The sequence below is a fragment of the Juglans regia genome, chromosome 2 (assembly GCF_001411555.2).
Source record: "Juglans regia cultivar Chandler chromosome 2, Walnut 2.0, whole genome shotgun sequence".
Classification (NCBI taxonomy): Eukaryota; Viridiplantae; Streptophyta; class Magnoliopsida; order Fagales; family Juglandaceae; genus Juglans; species Juglans regia.
The window spans coordinates 37,409,746-37,423,938 of NC_049902.1; the positions used below are offsets into that span (position 1 = coordinate 37,409,746).

At 37.2% G+C, this 14,193-nt stretch overlaps 2 protein-coding genes and 1 non-coding gene across 4 annotated transcripts; 1 reads left to right on the plus strand and 2 right to left on the minus strand.

The window, feature by feature from the left end:
• Nucleotides 1-1,357: 1,357 nt before the first annotated feature.
• On the plus strand, nt 1,358-9,201 carry LOC108985711 (uridine kinase-like protein 3). 2 transcript variants are annotated; one of them, XM_018958141.2, is made up of 15 exons: nt 1,358-1,489; nt 2,872-3,035; nt 3,567-3,658; nt 4,507-4,576; nt 5,025-5,140; nt 5,282-5,378; nt 6,472-6,551; nt 7,066-7,260; nt 7,405-7,488; nt 7,592-7,652; nt 7,736-7,796; nt 8,083-8,176; nt 8,265-8,337; nt 8,566-8,648; nt 8,770-9,201. In XM_018958141.2, the coding sequence occupies exons 2-15, from the start codon at nt 2,882-2,884 to the stop codon at nt 8,968-8,970; spliced, it is 1,461 nt and encodes a 486-aa protein (XP_018813686.1). In that variant the 5' UTR covers nt 1,358-1,489; nt 2,872-2,881; the 3' UTR covers nt 8,971-9,201. The 2 variants fall into 2 exon arrangements, with proteins under 2 accessions (XP_018813686.1, XP_018813678.1); XM_018958133.2 differs by lacking the exon at nt 1,358-1,489 and adding an exon at nt 1,522-2,245.
• Nucleotides 9,202-10,954: 1,753 nt separating this feature from the next.
• Nucleotides 10,955-11,026, minus strand: TRNAM-CAU. Its single transcript has one exon. It is a non-coding gene; the product is annotated as a tRNA-Met (tRNA).
• Nucleotides 11,027-11,842: 816 nt separating this feature from the next.
• On the minus strand, nt 11,843-13,187 carry LOC108985729 (uncharacterized protein At1g08160). Its single transcript, XM_035686188.1, has one exon. It carries the CDS (start codon nt 13,012-13,014, stop codon nt 12,244-12,246), a length of 771 nt encoding a protein of 256 aa, XP_035542081.1. The 5' UTR covers nt 13,015-13,187; the 3' UTR covers nt 11,843-12,243.
• Between the last annotated feature and the right edge of the window lie 1,006 nt (nt 13,188-14,193).

Genomic DNA, 14,193 nt, shown 5'->3' on the forward strand with positions numbered 1-14,193 from the left:
TCCAATGATTTTTTTGACCAAAATATGCATTGTAAAATGCTTTAAAAAATATTCATAATTGAATATCTGCCAATCTTAAGAAGTAGGATCACTTAAATAAATAATATGATAATCAATTTGAATAGCAGTATGATTCTGCTGACGGAACAAATCTGATAGAAGTTTGATCTGCAGTAGGACTCTGCTGATGGAATGAGTCTGGTAAGAATTTAATCTACAATAAGACTTTGCTGACAAAAGGATTTTGCTGCAAAAAATTCTGTTGACGCGTCTGTTGACACTTGGTGCTAAGTCTTCTTAGCAGATGTAGTTTCCATTCAAAATTTTCATGGGATAATCTCAGATTCCTTATAATTCGGATACATATACTCTTCACTTATTTAAAATATTATCTAATAACCTTTAGATAAAATCAAAGTAGTCATAGATAAAATCAAAGTATTTTACATTCATCTAAATTACTAAACAAAAAATAAGATAAACTTTATCATCTTATTCACTTAGTCGTATCCAAACTTATTAACTTAGTCATCTAATTCTAATCAAACTTTTATATCTACATCTTTCTTTAAGATGAGAAAGATAAATGTAGATTTTTGTTCAATCTAGATTGTAGATTTTTTTTTTTTTTTTTAAGAAATATGCGAGACAATACACTATAAGATTGTATTCACTTGAAAAAAAATTGTATCCCTTTTGTAATTGGATTAGTATCTCTTAAGATTCATATTTGATGATGATCCACGTCCCGGTTGATAAAAATTAAAAATAAATAGTAAAAATCCACGTATCGAGACATGGTTGGTGTAAAACTTTATCAAGGAAGACGGTGGAGGGCAGTTACGATACAGTGCGAGTGGCGACGTGTAAGCTGTAACCTCAAGCTTACGTAATCTAATCACAATCAACCAGAGGCCTCAAAGGACCCCACCACCAATGTTTTATAATTGATCTCTGCATATGTACCGCACCACATTACAATACTGCGGACAGATCTTATAAATATATATTTTTATAATATATATTTTAAAATAGAGGTATTTTTATAAAGTTATATTATTTTTATAAAATATTTTATTAAATTACTATTTATTTTAAAATATAATTATATAATGTATTGTAAAATGTGATGTGTATTTATCATTTATAATTTTTTTTTTATAATTACAGCAAATGCGAACAATCTATCTATCTCGAGGCGCGGAGCGGAGCAGAAGTGGTTCCAATTGTAATTTCACCACAGTTTTAGGCCCAAATCGGTCAACATGGACTTCGGTGCAAGGTCCCCCCTCACCTCCGCGAATCCATTATAAAAAGCCCCCAACCCAAATGTCTGTCCGTATGAGGCGCACGAGCGTTTTGTAAACCAAAAGAGAAAAAAAGAAAGGAAGAAAGAAACGTAATTGCCTCCAAACCTCTCTATAAATCCCTCTCTCTCTCTCTCCCCCTCTCCCTCTCTCTAGAATACCTTCTTCGAATCCATCTTGAGGTATCGCTAATAGCCTGCATTTGTTTTTGTTGTTTTTTTCTATCAAGCGCTGATGTAATTTATTGCATTGGTTGATTTAACTAAATCTGGGATTTTTATTTTTAGTAAACCGTATGATTTCTTGTTGTTATATTCTATTTATTGGATCTTCAAATTGACGTTTCCGAGAATGTGGTTTAATTATACTTTTCATAGGTTATTGATGAGTTTGGTGGAAACTAGTGAGATTTGATACTGCAATTTGAGTAGTATGCGTGCATGTATGAGTGTTTATATATACGCATATATACATGTTGCATTGCGAGTGTAAACGCACGTTGATGAAACAAGTCGCAGTTGAGGTTTCTTGAGTTGCTTTATGGTGTCGTCACTCGTGATGCTGCTGAATTGGTGGTGATCCTTTTGTATTCTATGATGTTTGGGATGTATGGTGATACTGCTGAGTTGGCATTGATTGCCTTGTATTTGTTGTTATTCGGGACATTGTGCCCCACGGTACAAGCAACAAATAGTGTTATGTGATATGGTAATTCTTGCATGATTGCTTTTTCGCTTGTTAAGATAAGAAATTGGAATATGATCTTCCCCCAACCCAATTCTCCCTAGGAATATAGATAGGGTAAGGCTTTAGCACCTATATAGTAGGGATCCTGGGGAAAGTTTGGATGAGGTACGACAACGAAATTAGTATACAGAAGGTGTTTGCATCTGCCCGGAAGGAACTTACAATACTCCTGGTCCTGCTCATAAAACCAGGTGGGCAGCTTTTGTAGTAAAAGATTGAAACCAAGCCTTAGGTTGTCTAGGGCATCTGTTGGCGCACTGGGTGGCTTAACCAAAACCAAATCTGATTTTTCTAAGCACATAGAGCATACAAACATTGTGGTGTTTTCATATGTTAGAGATTCATGAACTATTGAATATTATAATTGAATAGAGTGATTCTATCTGACATTGCTTTCTTTCTATTACAGTTCTTTTAAGTTGCCTTCTTAGACTATATTAGTCCTGGTTTAGACGTTTTATGTTTTTTGACATCTCATAGTGGGATTCTATTCTTCATTTTTCTAATGTCAATGGAATTTTGAGAATGATCAAATTACTCCTCATTGCATAGCACTTGAAGTGTTGTTCTCTTGACTTCATACCATGTGATTGGTTTGATTCCTCGCAGATACTACAAATCTTAAATTGTGAATATGGGTTCTTTTGCATATCCTAATTGCATACAGTACATGTGTGTGAAATTCTCAGAAATTATTCATTTGGCAAATCTTGCTTTCAGGGGATAGCAGAAAGCTTTTCAATTTGTGTATAGTTTCTGCTGATGTTTTCTCTGCTTTTGACATCATTTGCCCTTCATTGTGAAATTTCATTTGCAGGTCTCTGCCCATGGGTTCTAAATCAGTTGTGGATTTAATGGAGGCCTCCTCAGGTGCTCATTTTTCTGGATTTCACATGGACACCCTGAAGCAAAGAATTAAAGAGATAGACACATCAACAACGTCAGCGACTGAAAACATGCATAAACAGCCTTTTGTCATTGGTAAGTGCTGGATGGAAATATATGCAAATTCTGTTATTGCTTTTGAGAGGCAGCAAATGGTGGTGCAACCCTATCATACTGGAAGTATAACTGAGTGCCCTAAAATCAAGAAGATAGAAAGGCATACCAGTTGATATAACTGATTTCATTTGCATGATATAGAATCCAACCCAGATGGGTGAAGATTGATGGTTTTACCGTTGGTAGTCTTCTTACCTGTCTCATGCAGGAACTTGCGACAAAATAAAACCTGAATGATCTTAGCCAGTTATATGTTTAGTTTAAATCAATTGTGTCAAAATATTTCTAGTTGCTGTGTTATAACCAAAAAAGAGTTAGTTATGGGGTTCAAATGTCTAGAAGTTTGAAAATTTAATCTTATCCTACAAGTTTAGTCTTTGAAAACTTGGGATATAGTGTTGCTATATGCACCTCTTTTCTGAGAATTTGTTTATAACACAGCAACTAGAAATATTCAATTGTTCTTGATATTTACCAAAGCATCTGGTTTCTACTGTATTTTGTGGCCAGGGGTTGCTGGGGGAGCAGCATCCGGTAAGACAACAGTTTGTGATATGATTATCCAGCAGCTTCATGATCAACGTGTTGTACTTGTTAACCAGGTAATGTTTTCCGATTCAATATCTCCAAGTGGATGAGTAGAGAAGTCTATTCTGAGATCTTTCTTTCTTCTTCTTCTTCTTTCTTCTTTTTTTTTTTTTTTTCCATTTACAATAGAGGTGAAAACTGACAGCTACAGTTCGGTTTCAGTGCAAAACCGAAACCAAACCGACAACTTTTAAACATGTTTAAAACCGGCCGGTTAAGGGGGAGAAAACCGGTGACGTCGGTCTCGGCGTGAATCCGGTTGGTTCACTGGTGTCCCGTTGGTGGCACAATGAGAGAGAGAATGGAGAGAACGTCGCGATGAGAGAGAAAATGGTGCCGCGTCTGCGTTGTGATGAGAGAGAGAGAGAGAGAGAGATGCGCTGCCGCTGCTTGAGACTTAGAGAGGAGTGAGAAAGTGAAGAGAGAGATGATATCGGGAGAAGAAGAGGGAGGGGAGGGGTCAGGGGTATTCAAACCCTAATTCCAAACGACGCCTGTCGTATCATTTTATATTTTTTCCTAAACAGTACTTGTAAAACGACGGCGTTGTTTTACTTAATATATATATATTATATTGGCCGGTTTGGCAGTTTGAACCTGGCTCGAACTGGGACCGAACCGGCCGGTTCGATTGGTTCCTATACACCCCTAACTCACAGCACTAAACTATTGAGGAAATTGTTGCATTTCAAATATTTAAGAAAGTCAAATCCTGTGCCGTTTCTGATCCTTTAAATTTTCTTGGGATTTTCTTATTACTTTAGTAATTTTTCTTTTCAGTTTCTAGAAAACTGACAATTTTTTTTCTTTCTTTTGTTTTTGATTGTGAAAAAGAGATTGATGCTGTTTTTTCTTATTGCAGGATTCCTTTTATCATGATTTGACCGAGGAGGAACTTACACAAGTATATGACTACAATTTTGATCATCCTGGTGAGGCCAATTCTGCAACTAAAGTCTGAAGAATATCATTGAAACAATTACCTTTGTAGAACTTTCTCATTGTCATTTACTGAAATAAGTTTTATCAATCCTTTGGTTGTACTTGGTTAAAGAAGATCACCATTAGCTTCATGCTATTGTATTGTTAATTGATCAAAGGGCCACTATTTACTAGTAATGTCAATTCCTGCACTATCCAGAAAAAAAGTGTCGATTCACCATCCATCAATATAGGATTCATCACCGTGGCAAAATCGTATTAAGAGTTCATTAGTAAGGGAGTAAGTTGCTATAAAAAAACAGACATGTTCAATCTGATCGGTTTGTGGCCTCAAATAAGAATCAATATGGTGTTCTTTATTCTTATCTCGTGTTTGCTGTTTAGTTTAATTCCATCCAGCTCAATTGATTCTTCATGCAAAGTTGCCGTTTTTGTCAGATGCTTTTGACACCAAGCAACTGTTACGTATTATGGAGAAGTTGAAGCATGGGCAAGCAGTAGATATTCCAAACTATGATTTCAAGAGTTACAAAAACGTGTTTCCAGCAAGAAGGGTAAATGTTTATTTTATTTTATTATGAGGGGGTCACATAGACGTCATCTACATACCATTGTTTCCCCCTTTTTTTGTACAAATACCCATTGTAGTGATCTTGAGACTGAAATTGAAATTTTTTATATAATATTATCGGCAGGTAAACCCTTCAGATGTTATACTTTTGGAAGGCATACTCATTTTCCATGATCCGCGTGTCAGAGAGTTGATGAATATGAAGATATTTGTAGATACAGGTCCTCTATTTTCATTTTATTAAACAGAATTTCGTACTGCATTTCTCATGTTTATCATATTCACTAGGAAACTCATCTTTTAGAAAACAGTGTTGTATTACATGTTGTAGTTTGCATTTGAAGTTCTTAGTATTTTATTCCATTGGCCAATCCAATAAATTTTACTATTATGAGTCAGTTGCATCTTTCACTTGGGCATTGGTTCCCTGAGTATTTGGATATGATATGGGGTTATTTGTATGAGCAAATGAGGCTTAGTTATATTTCTAACTTAAGCTCAACATGCTTTTTTGAGTTGCAATATCTTGGGTGTGGTGAGTGGAAGCCAAGTCCAATTCAAATTTGGACCTCTTCGCTTGCTTGGAAGATTCCTTCATTGACTCCTAGCCAAAATTAGAAGTGGCTTTTCTGAATTAACCAACCTATAAGTACAACATAGGTTCAGTCTTTTGAAGTGAATAGAGAGCCTTTACTTGGTGCTGTATAAAGGAAAAGGGAGATGGTCTTTTTGTGCTGCCACTCAGAGAGAAAGTTGGATTCTTAGCGTCACATGAGAAAGAAGAGAGCTGCCATTCATTTTCTTTGGCATCTCATGGGTTTAAGGTCTTAGAGAATGTTGTATAATTTTTCTCTTTTTATAGAGATTCTTTTCGTGTCTATTTAGATTTAGGTGTATTGGGAATTTGGGCTTTGATTTATTTTATCACTGTTCTATTGCACTAATCTTTTGATTATTGAATTTCTTCTTGACAGTCTTCACCGGTGGATGTAGGTGTTTTAAGCCAAGCCACATAAATCTTGGTGTCTTGTGTGATTGGTGAATTTATTTTTCTATTTTCTGCCTTTTGTCGTTCTTAAGATCTGTATTTGCAACATCACAATATGTATTAGGATGTAGTAATCCCAATAAAAGGACATAAGATGTGTAGATGATTTAACTGACAAGGTCTTGGAAGCATAAGAATTTCCGATATCTGTGTCAAAACAATGCTTATATTTAATAGTTTCTTGTTGTATGTAGTTTAGAATGTACATCAAAGCATTGTGTTACTAAGTTGGACTGCTACTTCACATCGTAAAATTTTCAGTGCAGATGCTGATGTACGCCTAGCAAGAAGGATAAGGCGGGATACTGTTGAGAAGGGTAGGGATGTTGGTGCAGTACTTGATCAGGTAACTTTTCAATTCATCTGTCACTCTAGCATAAAGACCATAATCATAATTTGTTAATTTGTAAGTAGTGTTAAGTGTGCTGCACTCTAGAACAATAAGGCTCTAGCTACCTTCATGATGCTAACCCACAATGTGATGAAATAATATTTTGTGGTAGAAGATTCAGTGGTCAATTTTGTTAGAAGTGGATTATTGAAGGTAGTTGAGTTTTTTCCCAAAACTCTTAGGCATTCTCCTATATACATCCTGTATTATTGGAGTACTTGTGTGTGCGTGCACGCGCGCGCGTGCGCATGTATAAAACATCGTGTATACTGGGTATCTCTCTTTTTTAATAAGTTGTTTGCTTATCAGAAGAAAATAACAAATAGGTGTTGGGTTTTGAGCTCTTGAATTTAGTAGATTATTCTATTTCTTACCTTTGGTATGTTTTCAAGCTAATTTCCAGGGTGCGGATGTCTGTGTTATATTATTATTATTTTGCATATGATGATACATTTCTATGATGATGCAGTACTCCAAATTTGTTAAGCCTGCTTTTGATGACTTTATCCTCCCAACAAAGAAGTATGCTGATATAATTATTCCCCGTGGGGGGGATAATCATGTAGCCATTGATTTGATTGTACAACATATTTGTACGAAGCTTGGACAACATGATCTCTGTAAAATATACCCAAATTTATACGTCATTCAATCAACTTTTCAGGTATCCCTTTCTTCCTAGTTGTTAACCTTTTTTTTAACGATGTTGTAGTGGTACAGTTTTACTGGAACTTCAAAGTCAAAATGATTACAAAAGTTAATGTATTATTATTTTTTCTTACTAATAAATGTTCTTCATCTCATGCAGATACGGGGTATGCATACCCTCATACGTGATTCTCAAACGACAAAGCATGACTTTGTTTTCTATTCCGATCGGTTGATCCGTTTGGTGGGTATATGTTCCTTTGAGCCATTGGATCATTTTGATGGCTTCTACACTTGTATTGTTTATTCAGTTTCATTATTTATCACGATTCCTGCTTTGCAACTAGGTTGTTGAACATGGCCTAGGACATCTTCCATTTACGGAAAAGCAAGTGATCACTCCGACTGGTAAGCTGGTCTTCTTGTGCTTTTATAGGTTTTCCAAATATTGACTCTCGTGTGTTTGAGACCATTTCCTTCCGCAAATGCAGGGTCTGTGTATACTGGTGTGGATTTCTGTAAGAGGTTATGTGGTGTCTCTATTATCAGGAGGTACCATAGTCCAACATCTCAAAGCACCCATATATGTTACCAATTTTTCAAAGCTGTTTTTTATTTGATTTATAATTCCAAGTTAAGAATTATCTTTGGGTGCACTGAAACTAGAAGTATCAATCTTAAAATTTTCAAGCATTACTAATTTGATCCTTTGGCCTCAGAAATTTTTCTTGACCAGTTTTGTCATCGAACCATTATGTACTTGTCATGTGTGCAAATTATTTTGGATCTCCTTCTATTGTCATTTTATGATGTCAAACATTTTCATAACTGATGTCAGTGGTGAGAGTATGGAGAATGCTTTGCGAGCATGTTGTAAAGGTATCAAGATTGGGAAGATTCTCATTCACAGAGAAGGCGACAACGGTCAGCAGGTTTGTGCCTCTCTGTTTTTGTTCTTGAGTGTGAAGGTATTTCGTTTCCTTGGTTCCCAACCTTTTTAGTGTTTCAATCTCTGGGCAGCTAATCTATGAAAAATTGCCGATGGACATATCGGAAAGGCATGTGTTACTGTTGGATCCTATCCTAGGGACAGGTTCGTTGTTTTCATATGGAAACCACTATCCTTTTTGAGTAGCTATTTGTTCTAATAAATGGGACTCGACAGAGTTTTCATGCTCTTGTGGGGCGTCGATATTTTCCCTATATATACCCGTTCCATTTATTGTGTACACCCTAAAAAAGATGAAGTTGCTTTAGACTGCTCCAAAATTTCAATATCATATTATAAAGAACAGATATAATAATGTCACATTTTCTCCAGGGAATTCGGCTATTCAAGCTATCTCCTTACTTTTAAAGAAAGGTGTACCAGAGTCCAACATTATATTTCTCAACCTGATATCGGTGAGTTTGTCCACAAGTTAGTGTGGTATTTGTAATGCTTTTAAACATGACTAGATATGCATAGAGTCACACTCTTAGTAATGCTTTTAATATCAATATTAATATTTATTAATCTCACCAGGCACCTCAGGGTGTACATGCGGTTTGCAAGTGCTTTCCAAGAATAAAGATTGTGACTTCTGAGATTGAGATTGGCCTAAACAAAGATTTCCGGGTGATACCTGGAATGGGTGAGTTTGGAGACCGATATTTCGGAACGGATGATGATGACCCGCAAGTGGCGGCGGCGGCAGCCCCTTCTCAGCAGTTCCATCAGGGTTGAATATATAATTGGTCCAAACCCTCGTTTTCAGCTGAGTTTGCAGGCTGTCACAAATTTCAAATCAGTTTTGACTCATTAGACATTATCATCTTCTTCTTCTTCTTCTTCTTCTTCTTGAAAGTTTCATTATGGCATAAATCAAGTAACGGCTTCCCAATTCTTCAAGGATATACACATGTATTTATGAACCCCAGATGATATTTTACTACGTAATAAAGTTGTGTTGCCTCATGATCTTTGTTACACTATGAACGTGATCGAGCGTAATCATGGTGTATATAATATGGTGGGTTTATATATATTTATCTACATTTTGCACCTTTATTATATAATTCTACGACCGCCACGTACTTACAAAACCGATTCTACCGTCTAAAGTTTATTGACCGGTTGTTTCGAAGAACTCAAAATTAGCTGCACAAACTTTATGTTCTTTATTGGTTGGCGATGAATTTGATTGACGCTAGTTCCCTTAAAAAAAAAAAAAAACGTTTGAAAAACAAGGGTAAAAAACCCTGTCGTGACGTCGTCCATAAATTAGTCAGTGAATTATTACTAAGGGTAAAAAACCCTCCAATGCTTATGCTGATATCGTGTTTCGCAGCCCGAGCAACTCTACATGAGCCCAGTTTGTCCACCTGCTACTATAAAGAAATGAGAGATTCAGGGTGGTGGGGGACACCTCCAATGCCAAATTCAATATGTGATTTCCTTATGAGAATTATGAATCGAAGAGTAAAAGTGTCTGAACCCCTCCCCTAGTTGAGGTAGAGGGTATATATACCTAGTCGGTGCGATCCTCAGGAAGGAGATGGTGGGTGTGCCGCTTCGTACTGGGGTCGGGTGTCATTGCCATCTCCCTACTGCGCAGCAGACTTGCCAGGCTCGATCGTGGCTGCTATGACACCCCAGGAGACACGTTGTGGCATGCCCAGCCTCGGGATTCATTAAATGCAGCGTGACTCCCTGTCGTGGTGTGCCTGTTTCTGTCATCATTAAATGTGGTGTGGCCTTGATCATGTGTGTCATCCCTTAGGCTTGTCCAGACGCGGGGGTCTAGGGACAAGGATCTGGGTGTCGGCCAGCAGTAGTGTCAGACAATTATGCCTTCCATCCTCTGGTCATTGCGTGTCACTTGACTACTTCTCCTCCCAGACCTCCTGGGCTGACCCGACCTAGCCCAGTCCTTGTCCTCAGGCCCTAGAACTACTCGGGCCTTGAGGTCGAGCTTGCTCCTCTTGGCCCGATCCTGGGGATTACTCTCCTCCCAACTTCATTTCTGGGATTCTCCTCCTTGCATTGGAATAATCCACATCCTTACGGAAGTAACACAATTCTATAATCCTTCGTTTAAACTCATGATAGTCTCTCTTTATAAAGTGCATGAATATGAAAGTCTAGACTTATTTGCATCCCAAGCACAATCAGAAACGAATAATAGAAATATTCATGAGGATTTCTTTACTTGCTCTACAAGTGTGTTGAATCAGATACAATGGATCGAGTATCCGTGACATATATAAATGTATATTTTTTATATGGATGAGTTAGAAGGGCAGAGAAAAGCGGCTGCTTATGAATTGTTCATAGTTAGGAAGCTTCCGCAACGTTCCTTTGTGTTCACTTGAAGTTGATGGCTGAATTGCTCTCACTTGAAGTTATATGGATTGTAGAGATATATAAAACAATGACGGATTTGAAATCACATGATCAAGAGAGTTCTCAAGATACAAATATCACATGGCCAAATATATTGCCAATAAAAAAAGATCATTTGAAAAGGAGATTGATGGTCACTTGTTACCGGCATCCGACGTGATCCTCTGATTAAAGTGATCGGCTAATCGGTTCCATTATCACTTCATGCTCTTTTACAGAACACAAGTCATCACCAACAGCATCGAACCAACAATGAAAAAATCACCATTTAGGGACACCAAAATGGAAAAAGAGTGGAGGAAAGCAACTCCGTTGAGTTTGCACATATCAGAGCCAGGTTTCGATCCTGGGACCTGTGGGTTATGGGCCCACCACGCTTCCGCTGCGCCACTCTGATTGTTGCTAACATAATGTCAAAATATATTAATAACCTGTTAGTGAACATGTCAGAGATTCATGCAGGAGGCGGCGAAAGGGCAAGAGTCCATGGTGGCTTTGAAAATGAAAAGATGAGCCTCGGATCTATACTCCTGATGTGTGGTGTTGAAGAAAACACGGTCGGGATATCAGATTCGGGATTGAATGGCGGTTCTGAACATTCTCCTAAGCCTTATTTTATTTTCTGAAGAAGAATCCACGTGCAGTTCCTGCCGAAGTTATGCCCTTCAATCGAACTTAAATCTGTTCCAAAGTAAAATCTCTAATGGGCTCGAGGAGGTGCAACATCAATGAAAAAAGGTTTGTATCAGTATTTGTTAATTACTGCAAACTTGCATTTCACCATGTCATAAAAAGGACGAGTCTTTAGGGCTGATTTTGGAGATAAAGGAATGATCTTGGATATCTTTTATGTATTATTTTCTAAATAAAAAAATAAAATAAAAAAGTAAAATTTTCTATGTATTATTAGGATGAAATTCCTAGGCCACGCTATGGATAATGTAAATCAATAGATTATACGGATAGTGGAAGGCATGCATAAGATACCATGATTGAACCACGTTTGAATGTGTCCAAGAGGAAAGAAAAAGTTAAAAAGAAGATAATGAGAACCACCCTAAGGAGAGATTTTCCACAGATTTCTTCTCCCCTTTCTCCACAAGCTGTGCTGTGGCACTTTAAAGTGTAAACTTTCAAAATTCATATGTGAATCCTAGGACTTTCAGTAGTAAGTTTGAAGGTCGCTAATAGGTTTGGTTCCTATTTTTCAGACGTGATGATTCTCTGCAGTGCTGCTCTATTTGTTTCTCCGGATATATTGGCAGGCTGCTGATTGATGGTGTATAATTCCAGCCTCCCAAGTTAAATAACCTCATCATCATCATCAAGGACTACCAACCGAATCGACAACAATAATTTTGTATGAAATGAGAACTACTACCACCGTTTTTTTGAGTTCGAGAGCTTCACAGAATCCCCGGAGATAGATTCTTACAACCCATAAGAAGTATTTTTAGTAGAACTGTACGCGTGATAGATTGTACACCAAAATTGCTATATAGATCTCAACCTAAGTAGAGTGGAAAATAGAAGACCAGAATTATGTATTGCATTTTCTACTAATTCGAAAAAAAAAACAGAGAGAGAGGTAGAGAGGAATTATGTTCTTCATCTTCATCGCTTTGTTTTGCAGTTGCGGGCAACTAAGACACCAGTTGGTGGACTGGTCATCTCTACGCGACATCTGGTGTGCAACCAGTAAGAATAATGGATCAGACCAAGAGTGGCTTTCACTTTGTACTTTCCTCTTACACTATAGCTGACCCTGTTGCTCTGCACCTGTTTTTGAAGTTCCACTGCAAGATTCTGAGGCAAAAATACTAAGCTGGATAGGAAGTGAACTGATTCCAACCTGGTTTCCCCTCGCCTTTGAGTGAAAGGTTGAACAGCTTGAGTTGCTATGAGCCTTTCGGAAAAGAAAAGCTCTATCACCAAATTCTCCAGCCTTACATCGATTTTCCTATTTGGGTTTGAGAAATTTGCAAGGAAAGTATAGTCCCCATTGAAATACTCTGGTGAGTCGAAATAGATAACGCTAAGGTTTGCATTAGGAATGTCAAACGATGGGTTTCTTGGTTTAACAACAAGAAAGATAATCAAAGTTGCTATTCCAAAAAAGATGAGAATAAGGCTGAAAAGGAGACAGAGAATTGAACTACACCATATGAATGGGTTGGTCCGGCGAGGCCGAGGCTTCAGGAGCGTTGATATTTCTCTTGATTTTTTCAGGTCTGAATTTGACTTCTCTGGTGGTCTGTTTTGATGATTCACGGTTTGCTTTGATATAACAATTTCGTCGAGAGATATTGAAGTGGTTTTCTTTCTGAGTGGGGGTAGGGTTGGAGGTGTAGTTTGAGGTTGAGATTGAGGTGAAAGGAGAGACATCTTTGATCGGAAGTGTTTATGAAGACAAACCACCGCAGCAGAGTAGTTGAGGAAGATGGAAGATGGAAGATGGAAGATGAAGATGAAGATGGTTTTTTCTGTATATAAAGAACAAATTCATTGAAATATATGTAAATTCTAATTGATGTTTTGGTTCAATGTTAATTTCCTTAAATGACATCATATGAATGATAATTATTTTGATATGATACATTATTTTCTTTTTTAAATCTGTCCTTGTATTTTAGCAGAGCACACAAAACCAGAAAAGATGAGATAACAAGAAGGTGCCTTTACTTATAGCAGGTGGTGATAATTTACTTTGGTCTAACATGATACATAAATAACAGGAATGTTGGGGAAAAACAGTAATTAATCTTTTGTGCAACAGCAAGACTTAAATAAGGGTAAGATTGAATACTTCAAAATATTAAGGGTTAAATTTGATAATATTTTGAGACTGAAATTGAAATATACAGCAGTAGCAGCTCAAGGACCAAAATGGTATTGTGATCTTAAATAAATTAAGAAGCGGATTAAAGGGAAATTAACTAAAGAGAAAAAGAAGCTTTTGATTGAGCTGAAGTGGGACCAACATGTTGGTTTTTGATATTCGTAAAAAAAAAAAAAAAAAAAAAATTGTAGGTGGAAGCTAAAGTTGTGGTAACAGACGTTTGGTTTGAATGTTTTTTGCTTTTGAAAGTGCAGAGCTCTGTTGCCAAGAAAAAACGAGAAGAACGAAAAAAAAACGCGGTTCGTTCGAGAGAGCCCCCAGGCAGTGGCCCTGCAAAAAGGTTGCATTTTTTTCTCAACTAGTTAAGAGTAGAGAATTGGTATGCAGGGGGAGTTGCACGGCAAAGTTAAACTTAAACCGATGGCTTCGTATAGAAGGAAATATTTACAGGCCCAGGCCCATTAGCACATCAAACAAAACTGGAAGTCTTTAAAGCAAATAGTAATGTTATTTGCATGAGAAATGCTAGCAGCCGGATGTGTTTGAAATTTATTTTTACACCAGTCAATAGAATTCCAACATTTAGGCATTTCAAACACATTTCTCCTGCACCCGCAACACCAAAATTGCACTCACTATTTCCTTTCTCTCTCACTCTCCCTTCCGTTCTCTCCCTCTCGCTTCCTACACCAAACCTGCACTCTCATTTATTTCCTTTCCTTTCT